The sequence below is a fragment of the Fringilla coelebs genome (assembly GCF_963513975.1).
Source record: "Fringilla coelebs genome assembly, chromosome: 14".
Classification (NCBI taxonomy): Eukaryota; Metazoa; Chordata; class Aves; order Passeriformes; family Fringillidae; genus Fringilla; species Fringilla coelebs.
The window spans coordinates 7307335-7330364 of NC_140040.1; the positions used below are offsets into that span (position 1 = coordinate 7307335).

General features: G+C 41.7%; 1 protein-coding gene across 8 annotated transcripts in view; it reads right to left on the minus strand.

Moving 5' to 3' along the window:
* Nucleotides 1-196: 196 nt before the first annotated feature.
* Nucleotides 197-23030, minus strand: part of CNOT1 (CCR4-NOT transcription complex subunit 1) — a 54578-nt gene continuing 31744 nt past the window's right edge. For 3 of the 8 annotated variants that reach the window (XM_084215336.1, XM_084215337.1, XM_084215334.1), the window contains exons 23-49: nt 22166-22396; nt 20800-20940; nt 20401-20580; nt 19230-19346; nt 18720-18830; nt 18042-18119; nt 17541-17718; nt 16919-17049; nt 16273-16569; nt 14661-14801; nt 14464-14568; nt 13805-13924; nt 12901-13095; nt 11033-11175; nt 10325-10433; nt 10065-10234; nt 8706-8958; nt 6433-6681; nt 5680-5843; nt 5288-5405; nt 4710-4811; nt 4290-4463; nt 3578-3727; nt 2641-2821; nt 1703-1835; nt 1465-1599; nt 197-1334 (exon numbers count right to left, since the gene is read on the minus strand). In XM_084215336.1, the coding sequence (XP_084071462.1) occupies nt 1256-1334; nt 1465-1599; nt 1703-1835; nt 2641-2821; nt 3578-3727; nt 4290-4463; nt 4710-4811; nt 5288-5405; nt 5680-5843; nt 6433-6681; nt 8706-8958; nt 10065-10234; nt 10325-10433; nt 11033-11175; nt 12901-13095; nt 13805-13924; nt 14464-14568; nt 14661-14801; nt 16273-16569; nt 16919-17049; nt 17541-17718; nt 18042-18119; nt 18720-18830; nt 19230-19346; nt 20401-20580; nt 20800-20940; nt 22166-22396 (4185 nt within the window). In that variant the 3' untranslated portion in view covers nt 197-1255. Of the gene's footprint in view, nt 1335-1464; nt 1600-1702; nt 1836-2640; nt 2822-3577; nt 3728-4289; nt 4464-4709; nt 4812-5287; nt 5406-5679; nt 5844-6432; nt 6682-8705; nt 8959-10064; nt 10235-10324; nt 10434-11032; nt 11176-12900; nt 13096-13804; nt 13925-14463; nt 14569-14660; nt 14802-16272; nt 16570-16918; nt 17050-17540; nt 17719-18041; nt 18120-18719; nt 18831-19229; nt 19347-20400; nt 20581-20799; nt 20941-22165; nt 22397-23030 lie in introns of those variants that run through there. The other 5 variants (XM_084215340.1, XM_084215339.1, XM_084215335.1 and 2 more) reach the window with 4 other exon arrangements.

Consider the following 23030-nt stretch of genomic DNA (forward strand, 5'->3'; position numbering starts at 1 on the left):
TGAGCTTGCAACCAAGCCATTTCTGTTATCACAAAACTGCCCCTTCTGATGCACTTCAAAGCAAGACCCTGTCCAGTCATTACATCTGCCCACTGACCTCATGCTAGAGAACAAACCCAGCTGCTTTCAACAGACAGTGCCCAAAACACATTGGAAAACCACAGGTTTTGGATGGGTAGAACAGGCTTTGGAAGACACCAACTGGCCAGGACAGAACTGGAGAGAATAAGCACAGTGGCACGTGCTGCATGTCATGACTTTAATGTGTAACTACAGTATGCATACATACAAGAGTGGGAGAACTAAAGCCCAAGAACTAGAAAGGCTACAAAATACAACACGTGGACCAATACTTTACAAAACATTGAAAATCCTTACAAAATGGGCTGTATTGGTCCTTTGGGTTTTTTGTTTTGTTAAATTTTTTCTTTTTTTTTTCTTTTTTTTTAGTTTTTTTTTTACAAACTTATACTGTGTGGTCGCAGGGGAGGGTGGGAAAAGGTCTAGATTTAACCCCTCATCTTCCAAAATTTACAACTGTCCAAAAAAAAAAAAAAAAGCTATAGGCCTGGTCTCTGGTTTATTTACTGAAAACAGCTGACCCTCACCCAAAGGGCCTGTTTCTTCTCCAACAAAAAGGAGGCATTCTCTGACTGCCACTTCACCTGCTGTCTATCAGCATTTAATGAGGGTGAGGGGAAAGCAACACTGAACCTTAACCCCTCCCTCACCCCTCCTGTACTCCACAGAATTCCCATATTCTAAACACATCCACTTTTTTTTTTTTTTTTTTAAAACAACTTAGTGATTTAAAGGTCCCCCATTCACATAAAGAAAAATAAGTTACTGGCTTTTCAATATTCTTTGGGAGTCTGGGAATGTCAGGACAAGGAGGTCTGCCCCAGACAAGTGCTTGGCATCAGCAGCTGCCCCTTTATTACAAGATGGACAGGCACCAGTTACCCACCTGCCTTTTACACAATTTGCACAAACCCAAAAGTCCAGACAATGTTTCTGTTCCTTGTATTTACACTAGGTTCAAATGATATTCACAGCATCTTCTGAAGTTTGGCCGAAAGTCAAAAAATTTGTTTCAAACTTTGGAACATGCCCACATAAGACTTTCACCCAGGGTCTGTTGTGTCTACCCAATCAAGGGGGCTGGGAAGGTCAGGAGGAGCCTTACGGAGTCTTCAGTCAGTTGATGGGACGGAACCTCCAAGCTGGCACTCTTACAATGCAGGATGCAGCTCATCTAACTGGCACCAGTCCCTTCCATTACTTGCTGGGCCTGCTTCTGCCCCATGCAGCACTGTGCAACCGACTGGAACAACCTGCACATAGAAGCAAAGCAAGGGTAGATGCATTTATGGCAGCAAATGGATGCTGTGACAGCACCAAAAACTCAAGCTTCAACTGCTTCAGAGATATCATTTTAATGATTCTGTGGTTAAGTATACTCACTTCTCAATTTCTGGAGCACAGTGAACAAACTCATGGTTCCAGAACTTAAAGGCTGGATTTTTGATGAGCTCAATGAACGTAATAAGGAGACCCCAGGGATGAGGCCTATTTACAATCAGTCGTTCCAAGAGAACCCTGAAATCCAAAAGTAAGAACACTTAGAGCTCAAAGATCAAAAATATAGAAGGAAGGAAAGCGAAAAGCTGAATGTCGGTAAGTTAAACGCCGTCCCTCTCACCTGGTGATCTGCTCCTGGATGGCCTCTGTGTTGGCCTCTGCGAACAGGTAGAGCATGGTGCAGCTGAAGTAGTGGGTGTGGCTGTTGGGGTAGCGCAGCTGGTTGGCGATGGCGTTCAGGAAGAGGTACCGGCCTGCAGGAGAGAACACTGAGCACACACTGCTTCCCTTGCACACAAAGGGGAATAAAGCAGCAACCAGTAGTGCTTGAGATTAATGTTTGGCAGCCTTGTGGAGGAACACGAAACAAAACCAACTGAAGATATGTAAAAGCTGTATCTACCCTGGCTGATGCAGAAATAAGAATTCAATTATTTTTCACTGAAGGCATTTCTAATTCCCTTGAATAATTTGAACTTCCGATTAGAACATTGCTCCTGTATTCTAATGGAGCATTCATTTCTGTGAATTCACTATCAGCTTCATGAAATCACAGAATCATCAAGGTTGGAAGAGACCTTCAAGACCATCAAGCCCAGCACTACCCCTGTAACCCCATAACTACCAAATCACATCACCCAGCACCAGATCCAGATACCTCTCAAACACCTCCAGGAATGGCAACTCGACCACCTCCTGGGCAGCCTAATCCAATATCAGACCACCCTAACAGTCAAAAAAATCTTCTCATATTTCTATCTTCCCTCTAATATCTCAAGGCCATTTCCTCTTGTACTCTCACTGCAGGTATGGTAGAAGACCCCCAATTCACTACAACAACCTTCAGAGCTCAAGGCCTCCAAGTCTCCTCTTCTCAACACTGAACAAACCCAGATCCCTCAGCCATTTCTCAAAGGAAATGTTTTCTAGACCTTTCTGTCTAGAAAGGCCTTGCTGTCCTTCACTGGACACATTCCAGTACCTCAATGTCCTTTTTAGAGCAAGGGCCCACTTGCTGTAAACGTGACATTGCATGAACTAGCAGTGTTTCCAGCTCACCTTCAGTATCCAGGTCTACTGCCAAGTTCTGGAAGATGTCCATGTGAGCTGAGTGGGTAATGGTGCTCATGGAGGGAGTGCTGCCTTTGTTGTGAATGTGTGCAATAGCTTGAGTACCTACGTAGAGCACCAGTGCGTTAATCAGCTGGATGTTGTAGCGGTTGCCAGGTTCATTTGATACCTAATAGCAAAGATATGAAAAGCATTAACAGTCAATATTCCTTCAGCACTCAAAGGTACAGCATGTACAACAACAGCATGCAAGTATCTTACTGATTTATCCAGAAGACAACACACTGGGACATCCACAAATTCAATTTGGCATTTAGCCTTTTTTAATACGGCTTGTATTAAAGAGCATATATTATAGTGTATATATACACATGTGTGTATACATATATATTCAAAAACACCAGCCAAGTGTTGACACAACAGATTTGTTTTTACTCTCTGCCTAAAGGAAAACATCAGGTAAGGCAATGTGAGTTCACCAGCTGGCAGAAAGATCCCCCTTGTGTGAATGTTTCTGTCTAAGCAATTCTCTGAGGAACTCCAACTTCAGACTCAAGTCTGCTGCAAGCTAAGCCATGAGGTGACTGAAATGAAGTTTTAGCCACAATTCTGAATTGGGCTTTAGCTAATTTGACCTTTTTTACCCTTCAAGTATTGGCATGAAGATCCATATATTTCCGTAACAATTAATCTATATGGAATCAGAATTTAATCTGATTCTTAAAGGCTTCAACACATCCTATCAGGAAGTGGAAGACTTATTCAGAGTGTGCATTTTCACAGGCTTTTCTACTGCCTGGAACACATACTGGCCAACACACCAAGAAAATTCCTGCAGGAAAGGATGGTGGCTGAACCATGAGATAATTTGTGCCACATTATTTCAATTGAATACTCACAGAAACCTCAAAAACCTCAAACTTACTTGTAGGTTGCTTCGCAAGTCAGACAAAAAGGTGACTGGAGAGCGGGTTTTGAGATAGGAATCCAAGTCTTTCTTGAACTGAGGTGGCATCACTCCAGTGAAATTCGTGAGTATTCGTGGAGCAATATTAATCTCACTTAACATGTCCACCTGTTGACAGAAAATCCAGTCAACTAAACCATCAGCAATGGAACAAATTAAAAAGCATGTCTGTAAGCAATATTTCATCAACTACTGCTGCTCATCACGCTTCCTTCCATCAATAAAATGGCAACACCTGACTTTTACAGGTTTTAGAAAAACCTGATATCTAACATGCAAACTTATTACATGATGTCTTGAAGAACTGAGAGGATAAAAAAATTCAGGGGTGAAGGCCATAGAGAAATTCAGTCACTGCCTTTGGGATCTCCCCATCTACACTTCAGACAGTCTGGTAGCTTCAAAAAGCACAAACATCCACACAAATCAAGAATAGCCTTCTTCAGTGACAATGAGCACTGCAGGTTTGCTCCCATCACCCTGCACAGCTCAGGCAGAGAAGTGCAACAGGACAGTGCTTTGGCAGCATGAGAAAGTTTCCTCCTAATCATTCCAGAATTAGTTACCTAGCAGATACCCAAAGATTTAAATTAGATAATATTAACCTGGATAGAGAGTATTTTGAGCATTAAAGTTTCCTATTATCAAACTCCTTTAAAGTAAGTTCTACCTTTAGATTGGGGGTGAAAGGGTCTGGAAGCCTCATGTTCCGTGGGAAGGCACTCAGGATCAGATTCCTTAGCTGAATACAGTTAGGTGGGATCACATCACAGAACCCATAGTGGTAGTCACAAAGAAATTCTGGGAAATCATGCAACAAGACCAGCAACACACGCAGAGTGCCCTGTGAAATAAAATATTAAATATAAGGTGTATAACTGTTGAAACTGTCCAAAAACTTACAGAGCCATCATTCTATGTCATGTGGCTAACCTTACCAGAAAGAAACTAATCTGGGAGGGCAGCCTGCTTTCCCTCACAATTTAAATTCAACTCTCAGAGCTAAGTTAGAAAAAACAAGCTAATTCTATTTTGCTGCCAGAATGCCTCTACTTTGATTGGAAGCATCTATTATTGGTATTTTTTTTACCTTATAAAGAATTTGCATAGGTTTGGTGAGTTCCACATTTCTAAGGAAAGGAGCCAAGTACTTGAATAGATCGATCAATAACTGGGCATACATAGGCCAACCCTGTCAAGAAAAGAACAGCAGGTGGAAAATATGCAATGAAGACCAGTTACTTTAATTTCAAAACTATAATTAGATTGATCTTTATATAAACCTGGATGAAGAGCTAGCAACTGCCAGCTCAACCACTGAGAGCAGCACAGCTCATTTCAAGGGCTCCAGCTGTACACCATGTGCCATGGGTGTTTCCAGAACCCTCAACATGCCATATTGAGCTAACAATATTTAGCCCAGAAGGAAGGCTACAGCTCTTCTAGACATTGACAAAGGCATGTTTTTATCAAATTTAATTCACCCTGTGTTCCATAGTTATTGACACACAGACTCTCCTCCATGCAGTTAGGTTACTGTGAATATGGAAGACAACAAAAACAGAACAGCCATGCTACTAGTGCACTTTAAGAGATGTGAATCAGCACCACACCAGATAAACACCTGGGTGAGCTTTTTAATTCAGAAAAGATAAACTGCAGCCACACCTTCTGCTGTGGTGTATGTGCCAGCATTCTTGCAATAAATATCCGATGGGAGATCAGTTCCAGCCAGGCATAAACAAAACCTGGAGCTTTTGTAGGCCTCAGGATGTGAAATGTGTTACTGAAAGAAAAGTTAGAGCAGGTTAGAAGTGCACAGCAATAAGATTGCTTTTTATAACATTGAGGGAAAAACATAGCCCTAAAAGCAAAGGCATTTGAGCATTTTGGGTTTTACCAGTCATCTTCTCTAAAACAAGCAAGTGGTCAGTCCACAATAGAACCAGTTACTCCAAAGGTGATGAGGCCACCACAAAGAACAGTCAGATAGCCTTTAAGTGAAAATCCTTGATCCTACTAAGAAAGGATGAGCACTGTGGTCAATCCCAAATACATACCAGAAAGCTGTGAGTGTCTGGAAGTTGATGGTCTCCAGCACATGCTCAGGAGCATTTAATTCCAACAGCAACATGATGAAGATGCGATGGTAAGGAAGCTGCTGAAACTCACTCTGCCGAACATCATGGTCTTGCAGAAGAACTCCCACCACAATACCGAGAACCTAAAGAGATTAAAACATGTGGAGACAGCAAGAATTACTCTGCAAGTCAGACTACAGATAATACTTTAACCAACAGTTAAAAAAATCAGTAGATTCTAACAAGAACCAAAAATCCTAGTTATTGGAAGTGTTGCATAAATGAATATTCTAATTTGTTTCAGCAATTCCCAACCACTATGCTTTGCTCTCCTTGTCCCTTGGACCACAGTCACAATGACTGACTGGGCAGTATCTGAAGGTCTCAGACTACCTAAGACAATCCGGCCATAACCCAAGTAATATAAGAGCAAAGGCAAGACCCTCACAACATGAAGGCAAACACTCAGGAACCAACAACCTTAAAACAACAGCTGCTGACCATTTAAAGGCACACAGATGAATTTCAGATTGGTTTGAGATTAAATCTTTGTGAACAAGAAAGCCACTTGGCATCTTGGTGGTTCATTCAAAAGTTTATCAGTAATCAACCCACCTAAGTTCTCATCAGACATTTCAGCAGCTGCCCACATTAAGGTCTGCACCTCGGGTTTATCAAAGGTACAGCTGACAACACACTTTAAATGCAACGAGGACAAGAAGGATTCCCAACCTTATTCAGGAGGTTGATCTTTGTGACTGTGTTGGTTGCCTCCCCAGAGTGCTTCACCAGCAGTGCAATGAGTCGCACAAAGGCATCCAGGTTGTGGTAGCACTTGGCTCGAATCATGGTGGGGTTGGCTGCAGGGTTGTGCTGCTGCTCGGCCAGGGCTCGATAGCTGATCTCAACACACATTTCGGTGCAGAGACGGAAAAAACGGGTGATCAGGTCATCTGTTTTCAGGATCCCCTGCTGGTGCATCTAACCAGGAAAGGAAAGGAAAAGACGTCAGCACCATAACCACAGACAGCTCATTTTACAATTATTTCCAACAACACACCCTTTACAAAGCACCCACCTTGCCTGCCACAACAGTTAATTTTTCCCATACTCTCCTGAGAGATAATTGTTTGCAAGGCAATTTGAGGGTGGCAACACAATTTTAGCAAACACATTTATTCTCAAATACAATCTTTTGAATCCCAAATCTTTCCAACCGTCAGCATAGCTGAGCAGCCCGTTTCAGCATCCGTGCTGCCACCAGCACTCAGCCTTGCATGAAGAACATGAGGAGTACAAGCTCTGGGCATGGCAGACTCCAGCTCCTAGCTCAGAAATCACCACTACTGGCAGCCCCATTCTGTAGAAGCAAACTGCATTTGGAAAGCAAATTTTCCTTACACGAACATTACACACAGAGAAAGACTGGGTGGGCTTTTTTGCTTTGCATGGGGGAGTTGTTTTAATAATATACATACAAAAAACCCCAGAGACCTCATTTTATTTGTTAGCCAGAGTATTAGAACCATCAAAATGAAACAAAGCACACTGAAGGAAACTTGGGGGTTTTGAATAAAGCATCTTATATCTAAACTCCTAGTGGACATAAAGCTATAAAACCGGCAGAACAGGTAATTTGGAGACAGTGTGGAGAACTTCTAGTATTTCTGGAGAAACTTTTTTCCTAAAAAGCCAAAAGAATTTAGGTATCCCCCTTCTTCTTGTCCTACAGACTTGTGGGAAGGAAGCAACATGTTGGCAGCCACTTGAGTTCAGTAATAGAACCTAATTTAATGTAGTTATTGCAAAATATTCTTTAACACTTATTACTAAAGCCTGTAAGGAAACAATTGTAAATAAACACTGCACTTCAATATATCTAAATTGCCTTTTCAAAACTGATCAAATATGTACAAAACGTAATCAAACAAGTGTGATAAAGAGTGAAGTGGGACAAAAGTGTACTAAGTATTGTGAGTACTCTACTAAAGTGTGCTTTAGAAGCATGTTTTAAAGTAAAAGAAGTGAGATCACAGAAATAGTAAAATATTTCTTTAAGATGTATGTGTAGCACAATATCTATTAAAAACATTCAAAAAGTTCTATGCAGTAGAAGTCAGACCAACTGAAAGCTGTCTATAACCAGTACAAAAGGACTAAAATCAAATGAAAAAAACCCACTGCATCAGTCACAATCTTCATGCATACTCTAAAGCCTGAGCTTCTCTTCATTAGTAGCTGCAAAGTCTGCAGCATATCTGTGGTAGTGTCACAAACTTAGAGAGAACACAACGCAAAAAGGCCATGTCAGGGACTTTCTTGCAGCTGCAGTCAAGGAGCTGCAGGCAAAAAACACAGTTTTAGGGAGATGCCTGCAAATACAGGAGTTTGTTACCACACATGCTGGGCTCCTCAGGGGATCTCCCTCCTCAATCACACCTAGAAGGCAAATGGTATTGTGATGCTCACCACACCTGTTAAGGTGCTTCAGGGTCCTTTAACAATGATTAAAAGGATCATGTCCAACATGATGTTAGACATTGTTTAAATTTAAGCACCACTTCAGCTAATGAAGTCTCAAGATTTTCCTTATCAATGATTTAATTCTGAAAAAGAATTCCCTTGCCCACATGACCTGAAACAATTTACCTGAATCTCAACTGGTAAAATCCTCCTGTAGACTGTCAGAGCTTTTACTGTTACTCATAAGGAGTAACACCAGTCAAGGCTCATTACAGAGCATGACAGAACTATTTCCAAGAGCCATTTCAGCTCAAGTTCTTTTTCCACCAAACTTATCTCAGAAGTCATGGTCTGAAGTGACAGCCTGTTGCTACAGTATCTGAAGAGCATGATTTGGTGGAGGACAGGGCTTCATCAAAACCAGACAGAACTTTGACAGTAAACTGCCATACACCTGAAATTTTCAAAAGGATGCCTAACAGCTTATAACACCACTTTAAAATGGAGGGCATCACACCCTACTTATGTTGAATAAAAAGCACCTTTCTTTCCAAAAGCTCTACCTGTCCAACAAACGCAGAGAATGCTTTGGTACTGTCACGGCCTGCTGCAGCTGAATGGTAGAGGTTCACCCACTCCCTCAGCAGGTATTCTGCCTTCTCCCTCAGGCCTGGTGGGTCATCATACTCAGAAGCTTGGGAAATTCCTGAATGCATCATGAAATTAGGACCTCCATGAGCACGGTCAATCATTGCTTCATAGTTTGATCGGACCACTTCCATCAGCTGGGGTAATCTAATGCAACAGATCAGAGCAAGAGTTGGGTTAGAATTCCTCCTCCCCCACAAGGTGCAGGAACTGGAAGCTCAGTCAGAGAGAGTTGAAAGAAAGCAAATTATTTATTTCTTATACTACAACTTTCTATCTTACAGTCCTCACTGGAAAAGCAGAAATAAGTCATGAAAGCAGATACACTTAGGATGAAAGAAGGAACACTGAAATCACATAAGCTTTGAAGTTCCACTCCAATTTGTACAGTGGAGTGCTGCAACAAAACACCACAGGGACTAGAAGCAGCTTCTCTTCTGCAGACTTCAGAAGCCCTAAAATGCTCCCAGACAGGGAGATGCCAGTACTGAATGGCCTGACTGGATTTGGCTGCAGTGAAAGCCAAGCCTACAGTGAAGACAGTCTATCCATGCCAACTGCAGATGAAAGGACTTTGGTTTTGTGACATCCTATTAGCAGCTGTGTTGCTAATGGCAGCCACTGCCATCAGCCAGCTGCTGGTTGCTCTCACAGCTATTCAAAGTTCTCCAAGCTCTAATCTGTGTCTTTCTCAAACCCAGCAACAACTGCTTCCACCTTACAACAGGAGGCCCGCAAGTCCCACAGGTATTTCCAGGTATTTTGTGGCAACATTTGCCACCCAAATGGCTTGGGCAGTTTGCTGGTGGATACATAAACCATGTGAGACTGGTGCAGGATTGCTCTGTAAGCTCTAAACAGAAAGGACTGTCCAACTGGATTATTTGCAATTAAGAAATTAACATAGTGACACCTAAATATGTAAGATTTAAACAGACAATAATATTGCATAAATTTGAGCTAAAGCAGGAATTCAAACAAATTTCTCACAGTTGCACAGAATTTTGGACTACAGTGCATGGAAAGATTTTCTTGCTTAAGCATTCAGTTTCACATGCTGCTGCAGCTGCCTCTATTTTGACTAAGATGAGCCCATCTGCGCTAGAGTGACAGTTGAAACTAAGAAAGGACTGCAGCCTTAGGAAAGTTAAAAGCTGTATGACTGAATGATATGAGCATTGCCTATATAATATGCAAATCATGAATGAGCACAAAAAAAGGAACACATTGCACAATACTATATATAGCCTCACCCTTCCGGGGCGTTTCCTCTGGAATGAGCATTAATTCTCATGAGTGTCTCAATGGTGTGAAACAGATCTGCTTCTGTTACATGGGCAACACTTCTCTCATCCACCAACAAGATCTTTACCAACTGCATGGCAAATGCCACAGCCATGTAGTTCAAGCCATTCTCCATGGACTGTCAACATGAAAAAGACAGAGTTCAACCACAGATCTTACAGTGGAGTGAGTGCATCCCTCCTCCTCTACAAGAGCAGATTCTCTTTACCTGAGCCAAGTGAAGGTCGTACTGCTGCATGTTAACAAGGTGATTGCGGATTAGCAGCTCCACAGCTTCCACGTTGTATTTGTACTCGTCTCTGCATTCAATCAGGCACCTGAAGAATTGGACTTCTTACAAAAAATGTACTTCAACAACATAGTTTAAGTGAAACAACTCAAATCTAGTACTTCAGAAACTGTGACATTTACTGTGATTCATTACCCAGCTTCAAAAGAAGCTTCTTCTAGAGCATTCTCTAAGGTAATGTTGAAGTTCTGAACAGTCAAACTCAAGCATCTATTGCCCTGCACAACTGGTCATAAGAGCCCTTCAAGAGCTTCAGTTTATTCAGCATAAGAAGTCTCTCTTCCAAGGACGAACTGGCAGATCTGCCTAGCTGAAGCTTCTGCTGCAGGCATATACCATGTCACATTGTTTGTGACAGCACAGAGATATTCTCTGCAAAATGAAGGGGAAAAAAAAAAGCCCACACCATGCTCTAATGCTTAATTCCATTACGGATTCCTATCATGTTCTGGAATAAACCAGTATTATCAGAAGAGCTAGTTAATTTTGACAAAAAAAGCTGATTATTTTCTGTCTGTCCAAATTGCACCAAAGCAAAATATTAACAGGCAGAAAATTCAGAGTAATACAGGAACTCCCAAAAGATGGTCAAAGCTACATCAGTGTTCTTGTTGCCTTGTAACTGACCTAGTGATTTGTTTGTTACACCATGGAGATCCATAGGCACGGCCATCCTGCAGAGCCTTCAGCACCAGCAGGTGACACTCACGGTAGCGGAGCAGGAGGTCAGCGTCAGCCCCACTGGTGGCATCCAGCAAGCCCTCTACAGCCTAGAATAGATGCAACCTGTTAGCAGAGGAAAAAACCAGTCCGCTTCCAAATCTTCTGCACATTACATCAGCAAGAGTTATCACCAGAAGACATGAAAAATTTAATTGTGCTGACCTCTTGGTAAGACTGTGTGAGATTTTACCAGCTACTATGGCATCTATACATGCACTGTACACAGCTGTGCTATCAGAAACAAACCTACAGGTCTCTCTATGCCCCACTAGCTTTTTATGTGCACCAAATACCATGACAGACTGTGTTACTTTGTGCTGCAGTCTCCTTAAGTCAATGCTCCTCAAGCAATTCTGCATACAGCTCATGGAAATCTACCTGAGAAAATATTTACAGAGCCTGCCAGAGGTAAGGGAGCGGCTTCCTTAGAAAAAGAGCTGCAACACTCAGAGATGTATCTGTGTTAGTCTACAGCAAATGGAGGATGAGTTTTACACAGACAACACAATTTATTTGGTCAAGTTCTAGTCAGGACTGGATCCTTTAATAGGCAAAAGCATTAGCAGACAAAAACGAAGAGTCTCCCTCCAGCTCTCGGCTACCTCTGTTTTGGCACTGTTCCTGGATCCTCATGCAGACAGCTCAGTATCCTTACACTATTCTCAAGTGGATTTTGCTCTATGTCTGTCACTTGTTCTACACTACTACACAGGCACTGATGCCAGCTCAGATCACAGAGCTCACTGCAACACTTCCCACTGGTACAGCCTACAAATTCTGGCTGGGATGGAGTTAATTTGCTTTATAGCAGCCCATATGGTGCTGTGCTTAGGATCTGTGCTGAAACAGTGTTGAAAACACAACACAGTTTTGCCAGTTGCTGAGCAGCACTAGCACAGGATCAAGGCTTTTTCTTTCCCCCTCTGTTTCCTCCACCAGTAGATAGGCTGGGGATGGACAAGAGGCTGGAAACCAACACAGCCAGGACAGCTGACCCAAATTGAATAAAGGGATGTTCTATACCATATGACATCATGTTCAGCAATAAAAGCTTGGGGAAAGGAGGATGAAAAAGAGCATTCATGGTTCTGATGTTTGCCTTTTCAGGCAAATGTCACATGCGCTGAAGCCCTGCTTTGTGAAGAGTAGCTGGACATCTCCCTGCTGATGGGAAGTAGAGATTTTAGTTTCATTTGTGCAAATGGCCTTTATTTTCCCTATCAAACTGTCATAATCTGAACAAATATCATCTAGTCTTCCCTGTGTTTTCTCTGTATCCTGCAGAAAAAAGAGGGAGCAGCTGGATGGATGTTGGGCAGCTGGCCAGCATCAACCCACGATGCATAGTCATATATCAGTTATTGCAAAATAAACCCCAAATGTGCCACTAGAAATCTAGTACTAGGCTCAATACTATCTACCTAACAAGTGCAGTTCAAACTCCTTTTTAGCCTCCAAATCATCCTGAAATCAGACCACTCTGGACTCCAACAGGTCTTTACTTGCCAAATCTGAACAAAACTAAGTCCCAGGATTCTGTACACTTGCTTCTTCCACAGCAGTCTCAACCCTGTGAACAACACCCTACGTGAACACAATGGCTCTTGCCCAGTCTTATTTATCAGATTTCCAAAGACAGCAGTTCAGTACTGTTCACCTAGCAAGTTCCACAGGATGCATGAAGAAACAAGGTCACCAGCAAGACAATCCATGAGCTGGGTCAGTAGTAAATTCGAAGCAAGCTATTAGAGAGATGAGTTGTCAACACTCACCTTCTGCAGTAGTCCAAGTGCAGCAATAGCATCCCGGGAGTTCCGAGCCACTACCACCGCCTCCAAGAGGCTACGCAGTGCTTGAACTTGAGGATTCATGGCCAGGGTGTGTGGAATGGATTGCAGGTGCTGCTCCAGTTCTGTCATACATTTGTCATAAATTTGTGCTACATCATCTGTAGCCCAAGCTTGCTGCTTAAGAGAAAGTGAGAATCGGTGATTTTTGCAAAGATTGCATTTGTGACACTCAAATACTGACTGACTGGCTATTCTCCTTCAGAAGCACAGAATGGTTTGGGTTGGAAGGACCTTAAAGATAATCTTGTTTCAACTAGCCTGCTACGGGCTGGGACATCTTCCACTGGAGCAGGTTGTTTAAAACCGCACCCAACCTGGCTTCGAACACTTCAGGGATGGGCCATCTACAGCTTCTTCAGATAATCTCTTTCAGTGCCTCACCACCCTCACAGGGAAGAAATTCCTCCTAACACCTAATCTAAACCTGTCCTCTTTCAGTTTGAAGCCATTCCCTCTTGTTCTGTCAGTAAGGCCTTATGTACACATACAAAAACTTGTTAATTATCTTAAAATTCAGACTTGCCATCCATGACCTTCAAAAGTAATCTGAGATTTTAAAAAACAGTTTCACTGCAATTAAAACTACTACATGTAGTAATCCTGAACTGCAGAATTTGTCCCAATTTGGGTTACAAATCCCCAAGACTGGATGGAAGTTTTATGCTACCATTATTTTGCCTTTAGAACAAATGCATTTTTTCAAGCGCTATCCCCCAACAATACAAACACTTGACTCTTATGAGTCCTTCTAACAAAAATACAAGTTCTGCAACAGTCTCCAAAATGGCTATAGTACTCTCAAGCTGATTAATTCAGAAACCTCTACCTTCATAGGCTGAGCCAAGAATCCTGTAGGCTGAGTTAAGTCATTGGTGGGCAAGAAGCCAGGGACATTTCGTGCAAACTCTTCATAAACAGCCAGCTGTTTTGGGTCCACACCTCCAACCTTTGCAACAAAAGGAACAGACATTTAACTCATTTATAAGACCGAGGCAGTAAAAAATGACGGCAGCTTGTGTAGCAGGTAGCTACTCCTAAACAAAGTGGCTAGACATCGAGTAGGATGCAACTGCTCTGCACTGAGGTCCTACCTCTCATTCCACACCTCCTAAGAGGGGGATTTTGCTCTAAAAATGAAACTCACATTCCCAGAAACAGACATAACTGAATAATGAGAAATGCTCTGCTGAAAAGGACATGGTATGTACTTTAAAGGAAGAACACAGAAAGGAGACAAAAGAAAATAAAATATACAGACAACAAAACAGTGAGAGGAAATGCACAAGAAACAGAGAATTAAGGAATTGAGAAAATTATATAAATACAGAATTTGAAATAATGTATTTATGTGTTTCCATACTAATCAGAATAATGGCAGCTGCACTGTTAGGCAAGACTAACAATACATGATTACCCAGCTGATGCTGTGCCATCCACTTTTCCTTATCAGGAGGGAGAGAAGAGCAGCATCAGAAGAGAACTCACCTTTAACCTGATCTGTTCTGGCATCCGCTCAGCCTGGTACGTTAACACAACAGGATCGCAGTAGCGACGCCCCTCTTGCCTAGCATGCTTTCTGAGCTCAAATTCCTGCCAAAAACACAAACACCACACTGCATTTTACACACCCACCTGAATGTGTATGAGCACATAGGATACTTCTTCCACAGTCCCATACTTACAGTTGCGAGCCTCTTGTCCATCTCAGGGCCTGCTTTTTCCACAGCTGTCTTCTGGATAAAGCAGCAGGCAAGCTCACAGTTATCCTGTGCTAGCTGGGCAGCTGCCTGCTCCATCATGTCCCTCTGCTGTGGGGAGGCTGCCTATTGAAAATCACAATAATCAGTGAAGAATATAAAATTTCCCTGTATATAACTAGCCTTAAAATCTGCACCACTGCTTACACAGAACACCAGCAATAAAAAGGAATGCTCTTAGGATCACACTCCCTTACCATAGAATATACAATATTAAATTTAATTTTGCATAGTTTTGAATAAAACATGTAGGCAAGACGACAGTAAAGACTTTCAACAAGGAACAAAACAGCAGGAGTTCTCCATCTTCTCCACCTACCCATCTCCAGGGCACAGAAATAAAGGCCTGCTTTAGAGACACACACAGAGTGATGCTAATGCAGGGAAGACTTTGCACCACAGTAGAAGATTTTCTACTTCCTAGGCTGTAACTGGAAGATATAAAGGTGCACCACTAACAGTGCAAAAGAGCAGTCCTAAGCCTTTTTCAGTGGGTTCCTTTTCTGATATGGAATCAGATTTTCTTCCTTCCTTCCCAGAGTCTGCTTTATGAGAACCCTGAACAGATGCACTTATTTTCCAGGGTGCAAAGCAGCAACTTCCACTAGAAATGGGATACATCTATAAAGGCAGCCTGTCCCATTTACTTGGACTTCATTGTCTGTAAACAGCTCTTCTATTAATTCCTGAAAATTGTACTATTTCTGTTAAACCATTTCATAACAATAAGCCAGGTAAGAATTTTGAGATGCCTCATACAGAGTCTTTTCTGCAACAAAAGTTTTCTACAATTATCCCTTAAAAAACTTCCTTGGATTAAAACTCTATTTGTACCCATGTCATATGTCTTCAGGGATAAAAAAACCTGATTAATTTCTAATTGCTGAAAGCACAGCTGTGTCTTGATCTTTCCAAGATCCTTATGCTGTTGTGGCTGTTGCTGACACTGATGGCAAGAATTCTGGGTAGTAGCTGCTGTCGAGGTCAGCAGTTCACAGGCTGGTCCACACTGTTTAGCTCAAACTTGCTTCATTAAGAGACCTGATAATAGCTTCTAGAAAACCTAATGAATTCACAAGCTGTGCAGAAGAGTCTAAACTACCTATCTGCTAACAGCACAAGTAAATAAAATCTGCCTGGAGCATGCATGCTGAAAAAATCCAAGATATCACCAAAATCAATTCAGTCCTCCACACTTTTCTGCCACAAACCCTGCAGAAATTTCAAGCCTCCAAGGCTTCCATGATGTGATTAAACTGGAGAGAACACTGGGTGAAATAAAAAGATAGCCAGGAAGTTTGTGTGCCATTTAGTAAGATCTACCATCTCAGTTTAAGGGTGTTTGACCTGGAATCCCAACACTTTTTTTCACTGTAATTCTACAAGTGTCACAAAATTTTACCCAGTGAATTCATCCCCATGTTAGTTAAGCCACACAATTAGTTAACAAGTCTACATTGTGGAGAACTGATTTACTAATGCTGGATGCCTACAGTCCAGTAAGTTGGATATAAACTCCAAATGATGGGGCTCTTACCCTCAGTGCAGTAGCAAAGCTATTTTTCAAGTTGGTAGCTATGCTCATCAGCAAAGGCTCCCTGCAGGTAATCATGGCCATCCCAGCAGTCAGATTCCTCATCATGTGGTGAGCGGCCACACGCATCCGGGACTCCTCGGAATCCAGGGCGAAGTCCTTCCTGACTATCTGCTCACAGGTGGTCATGGCAATCTTGATGGATCTGTCCACCACAGGATGGACGAGGTCCTGCACTGCACGCTCGATCGCCTGCCGCACGCACTGCTTCAGCTGCGGGTGCGCTTGGAACAGCGGAATCTGCAGGGCATTAGGAGAGGTGAGAGAATGAACTGGAACCCCACCTACCCCAAACACCTGCATTTTCTCAATGACTCATAAGTGCACTGTCATAGCGTGTGCAGTACTCCCATGTTCTTCATGCAGCTATTACAGTATTTGATAAATCTGAAACCAGAACAAATTATTGTTTTTCTAACCAAGTTGCAGCTGAGTAACAATGCCAAGATTGACTTAAGAGCTGAGCTGCTAACTGAACAAAAGGAGCACAGAAGCTCTTTTTATACTGAAATCCTGATAGCTCCCACCAGCTGAGATCTGCATCAACCATGGCTGTAAGATAGTAACCTAAATCAGCTGTAAAACTTACCGTTGGATTTAAGGTAATGTGTGGAGCCAACCCTCCTAAAGAATAGACGTTGATGTCATGGTAACTGTACTGGGGCTGTGGAGGAACCGTGGCTGTACATGTGGTGCTGGTAGCTGGAGTTGTAGAAGCAGCTGGAGAACACAAGTAGGTTTGTATTGAGACACTAGTGAAAAGCAACTGCTTATAAAACAAGGATATAATTCTTATTTAAACCAGAAAACAACTTAGAAATATAAGGTTTGCAGTTTGATCATGAAACCTCCTAAACTTACCAAGCAACTTTCATTCTCCATCTGCCTAACAATTAGTACCAAAGTAGCTTCAGTACATTTTAAGAGAGCTGTTTATTATGACAGTTTTAGCACCTGGTCTATTGTTAATAGGAGGGAGTCTAAGGAGTTGCTACACAAACATAATACAGAATTAGTCCTCATGATGGCTTCCATTCCCTTCCTATCTCCAAACTCTGTAGACCTGTTTCTTACAAAACTACCGAAGTGCTCCCAAACACTCAGGAATATTACAACAGCATATGTAGCTTCATATTTTATTTTGTGATAGCAAAACCTGTCTTATTTGAACTTGTAACAATGTGGTTCTGGATTCTATGAGATGTACTCACTGGTTGTTGTGATGGGTGGTAGCTCTTCTGGCTGCTTCACATCCTTCTTTGGAGCAGACAGCTGCTCATCCAGATTTTTCAGACGATCCTTATCTTTCAGGAGACTTCCAGGTTTCAGCTCATTGATGTCTAGTGCAAGATTCTTGCAGAGCACCTCAATCTCAAACTTCAGATTCAACTGCAAAACAACTCTAGTTTAGGTCATGTCACAAGGAAAATACCCAAAACATCTACTGAGCTACCTGACTCCCAAACTCCCCATTCTAATACCACCCCTCCCTTTCAGACACTAACAATGACTGAGGATTAGTTAACTATCTTGATGCTGACCTCATGGAGAAGAGTTTCATCCAAGTTCTACCAAATAAAGCAATGCCCAAGCAATCTCCCCATGGTAAAGCAGTGAGAAGGACTGCTTAGTCCCTTACAACATCCTTCTTGAGTAGTATGTCAATAAAACCTTACACTCAGAAGTTACAGAAAAAAACCCCAGAAATTTACTTTTAGATCATGTTCCTGATGTAGCTCAGCTAAAACATTCATAATGGCCATTGTCCATGGGTTTGGAGGCCTGAAGACCTACAAGAGAAAGAAGAGAGCAGGATTACAGAAACTTCTTGCATCGTCTGGATAGTTTATGACTGGAAATGTTTGAAACACAAGCAGCTATGTGTGCATACAGCCATGGAAACCTTTGTACAGCTGTGATTAGAGTAGAATTAGTATTTTAGTAATAATTATTCCAGTAATTCAGTATAACTAGAAATACATTAGGAATTTCAGTGAAAAACTGGAAACACAATGACCTGGTCCTTCTTGAAAGATCAGATCAATGTCAAGCAGAACTGACTAGCTGATCAGGATCAAAGTGGGTGGGAGCAAAAAAAAAACCAAACTAGGAATAAATATATCCTAGGATCTCTTCAATGGCATCCTTCCATTTCTCAATGGAGTTCTGTTCAGGGATACCACAGTACATTTCAGCTAACACCATCTATTAAAAATGCATGGCCATGTACTTTCCCTCCACACAAGGAGCACTCCTTGACTTCATGCTTCTATATCCCTTTTCTTTCTCTCCACTGAATTCAATCAGTTTTCATTTTGTGACAAAAGCTTATTACCTCCTGCAATATTTTGCCATTTGAGCAATAATTCTGTCTGTACAAAGACACTTACCACACTCCTGACACTGGATTCTAAGACTTTGGCAACAAATGGCACTACATAAAGCAATTCCTGCTGTCCCTTAACATATGCTTCCAGTAGTAGTGACTTCACATCCAAATCCTGAAAAACAATTGAAGTGGGAATGAAGGTAGAGAAAACAGCAAACACACTGCACAATTCCACTAATACACTGCTTCCTTTTCAGATACAGATAAGGCTGAGTCAAGACAGCCCTTGAATTTTACAGACTGCTAAGCAGCAGCTACTTTTTGAACAAAGATTTATAGATCTACATTTTTACATGGATTAACAAGCTTTTGCCAAAATAAATTTAGCTACTAACTCTTCTGATATTAAAAAAATATTTAGAAGTGTTAAATAACCAACTCTGGAGTCATACTTTGTACTTGGCATATAAAAGAGGCACCAGAAAGGTGGTAAGATTTCCCAAATAGCCTATGCTACTGCATAACAGTATACCAATTCATGCCAAGGCAATCTGTAAAGACAGAAGCTCACCGTGTGCAAGATGGGCTTATTTTTAGCCATCGTTATCATTCCCAGCCAGTGACCAAGGTTCTTTAACAAGGAACGGTCTGAGAAGTTGGCTGCAGCTTTATCTGATGTCAATAGCACCTAACAAAGAACAAAAAAAGGCATCTCAAGCAACAAGCAGCAGATAACCAGACTCCAAATCCAAGAGCTGATCTGAATGAAGGCAAAGTTTTAGAACATTAAGTTCTGAGCTTCAGTCACATTACAAAGATACTTGAACAGCTTTCACTTCAAGGCAGCACCCTGCAGATCTGCACTGTAATGACTACAGAATTCCTTTCTTTAAAAGGATCAGAAAAAGAGGATTATGTTTTCCCAGACCTTACCATTTACTCTGTTGAGACTGTTACAACTACTCCCATAGCTGAGTGCAACTTGTGCTTCCTCTTAATGCCTCATCACAGACCTGACGGCTACAGTTTAACCTTCCAGGGAAACCATCTCATTGTCATGTCAAAACATAAATCATGTCACATGTCATAAATCATAAAACAAGTATTCTGCTGTTAGTTCTGTTCCTAAACTCCAGAGGAACATCAGCTGAACAGAGCAGGGTCAGCTGTATTCTCAAGAGCCAGGAGATGCTTTTGCACTACAGCGTAACCCATGGTGGTCAGGAAATTCCACCAACAGGTTTAAAAATAGTGCATTCTTTACAAACTTGTTTCATCTGGTCATCACTTCTGGGCTATTGCTTCCTCCTCCCACATTATCTTAGCCCTCCATGAAATTTTGCCTTTTACACCCCCATTTTCTAAACACACAATTTCCCCCCCTATTCCTCTTGGGCCAAAAGAGCAGTGTCATTTTCTATCTTTGCACTTTCCTCCACAGAAAACAACTAGACCATAAACAATTTTCTCTTGGGTTATAATTTGCAAACCTCACACAAATTTGAAGTCCACCTACATAAATTAGTTCAAATGCAAATTTGCCCTCCTGTTACACAATTTAAGTCTTTCATACGTTCCTAACTGAAAAGAATCCTAGTATTCCTAATCTTTAGGTTTAATGGTAAGCTAGAAAGAATATTTTTGAATTATATTCTGTATTTGAGAATCAGCACCACACAAACAAATAGCATGAGGAGAACAGCACATTCCTGTGCTGCCAGTAGAAAGCTTACACTACTCACCTTGATATTTCTGTACGTTTCATTCAGAACCATTTTATTAAACTCTGGATTCTTAAGCGTGTCAAGGAAGTTTGAATACAAGCTGTGAAAGTTAGGTTCAATACTGACTCTTTTCATCACAAGATACTGTGATACCCAAGGCATGAACTCTTCTTTCACTGTTTCCTTCAATTCTTCCACCTGTGCTCAAACCAAAGACAAAGCACACCACAGAACAGATAAGAAGATAATCAAAACCTTCTGGGGTCAGCTCTGACCAACATGCAGTTTATGGTCAGTCAACTGATTCTAACACTAAGGTTGTTTTTCTACAAAAAAAGAAGCGTTTGAAATCAGTGTCTCATTATCCAAAGATCTGGTCAACCAGTAAGGACTCAACTAGCATTCTTTCATACTTGCCTTCTGCGTCATATTTGACTGAGACAGATTATTGAAGATGAAAGCAATTTTTTCCTGGACATTCTCTGGAGGTTCCACAATCCTCTCTGTTTGATCTGTTGCTACTAACAGCGTATCAATGTTGGTAGTATTAATGGAAGGCTGGAGGGAGAACAAGAAGTTAAGCATAAACAATACCTAGAGGTGACATCAAAGTAAACTTTTGCTCTGTTCTGTCAAGCAAAAATAGAATTGAGCTTTATCAGGGGACATCTACTGTCTCAGATTCATTTTCAGCAGCACTCTGAAGGAGCCAAGTGATTTTTTAATTCTAAAAATGATGATCAATACTCAGCAGAAGAATGCTGCTGTAGAAAAAGCCTCTACATGCACATAAAATAGGTGCAACTGCAATGGCACCCTTTAGGCCTTTAAGCCTGTGTACAATTATAGCTTGGAGAAAAATCGCAACACAATAGTGAGCAGCACTTAACACAGCAGGGAGTCTCAGGGAGCACTTCAGTGCTGATTTGGGAAGGAGAAATCCCAGAGGTTCATTCTGAGACCAGGTTCTCATTCTGAGTTGCCAGCTTAAGTCAACAGAATGTGACCCTCGTCCCTACAGCTGCAGGTCTGGACCCCAGGGTTTAGCACCTGGTACACTGCCATTAAGGGAAAAGGTGATGCAGTTTTCAGTATCAATCCTGACTGGATTTTAAATGGGAAAACAAACACCTCCAAGTAACAAGTTTCTACATGATGTCATCAGGTGTGAAAGACATTAATAGCTACACTATTGACTGTCCCCCTAACTGTGTTCACACTTTCAGCTGCGTTTGGCTTTTGCCTCCTTGCAAAGACCTATTCAAAGACAGTCCCAGGTAGAAAGACAGGCGCCCCAAAACTTTGCGTGCAATAGCCAATTCTATCTATCTATCTATCTGCCAACCCTGTAATAACTCTGACAAGCTTCAGAGCTGATTACACAAGTTACCAAAGACATGAAAAACCTAATGCAGTTAGAAGTGTGTCAGATGTGTGCAGCAAGTGTTCTTAAGACCCAGGCAGAATAGCAGCTGCCAACTATTTTAAGAGTCCTGTTGCAAGTCATTAACAGAAATGATGTTTCTGTAATTGTCTTTATAATTACAGCCTCAAGAACACATTTCAACTTGACTCCAAAGTAATTGGGTAGTTTAATGATGAAAAACCCCTTCTCTCTAGAAAAATGCTGGCCATACTTTAAAAGGTTACATGTTTTAAATCCAAAATAAGGATCAGAGTTTGAAAATCTGTAGTACACAAATTAAAACAGATTCTGTCTGTATGTACTTAGTCCAGAGCAGCACCTGCCCCTCTGGGAAGGGCACAATGACACAATGCTCACCGGCACATCTTTCTTGAAGCTGACTCCAGTTGGTCGGGTGATCGTAATGGTTTTTGCAACAGTGGTGGTGGTTGAGGTGGTCACTATAGTGCTGACTTGGCCAGCAAGAGGAGCTTTTGCTGGAACCTGGGCCTGGGCCTGAGCCTGGGCAAGTGCAATACTTCCAGGGGTGGTGATTGAACCCTGCATCTTCACAGGAGGATCTCTGGATTGCTGTCCATATTCTATGTACTAAAATAGGGTGAGCAAGCACATACAAAATTTCACATGCAGCAACACAACTACAGGCTGATTTTCAGCATGAGCAATATAAAAGTTTGCCAACAATCATTAAAATATTTGACAGTCTTGCCATAAAGGAATCTCTAAATACAACTGTACACCCTGAAAAAGCACATCCTGTCACTATGGACTTTCTTACTGTAGAGAAGCCTCAAGCTCTGCCTCTGGCCGCAACAAATTAATGTCAAGCTTCACAAGACCTAACATGTTTAATATTTTACAGAGCACTACCTAAAAAACTCCATCCCTATCCCTCCAAGCCTAGAACAGCAGAACAAAAAAGGAGAAAGAGGCTAAGAACAATGTGTGAATATCAAGAAGCAGGCTACAAAGCAGGTAAGAAGTCTTTTGCAAGGACTCTGACAGCTAGATAGTCTGCAGCTCACCATTAATAAGCAAAACCACAGTTCAGAAAGAGCCAACTTTTAGATATTTTCTAAATAGATAGTTCCACACTAGAATATTAGCTTCTTCCCCACTGCTATACATTTCCCCAGAAACTGGAAACATCAGACTGTCATTTAAGGGGTACAGTCTGAAAGCTGTTAGTGAAACCAAGACTGCTGCTGGACTTTGTAGCTTC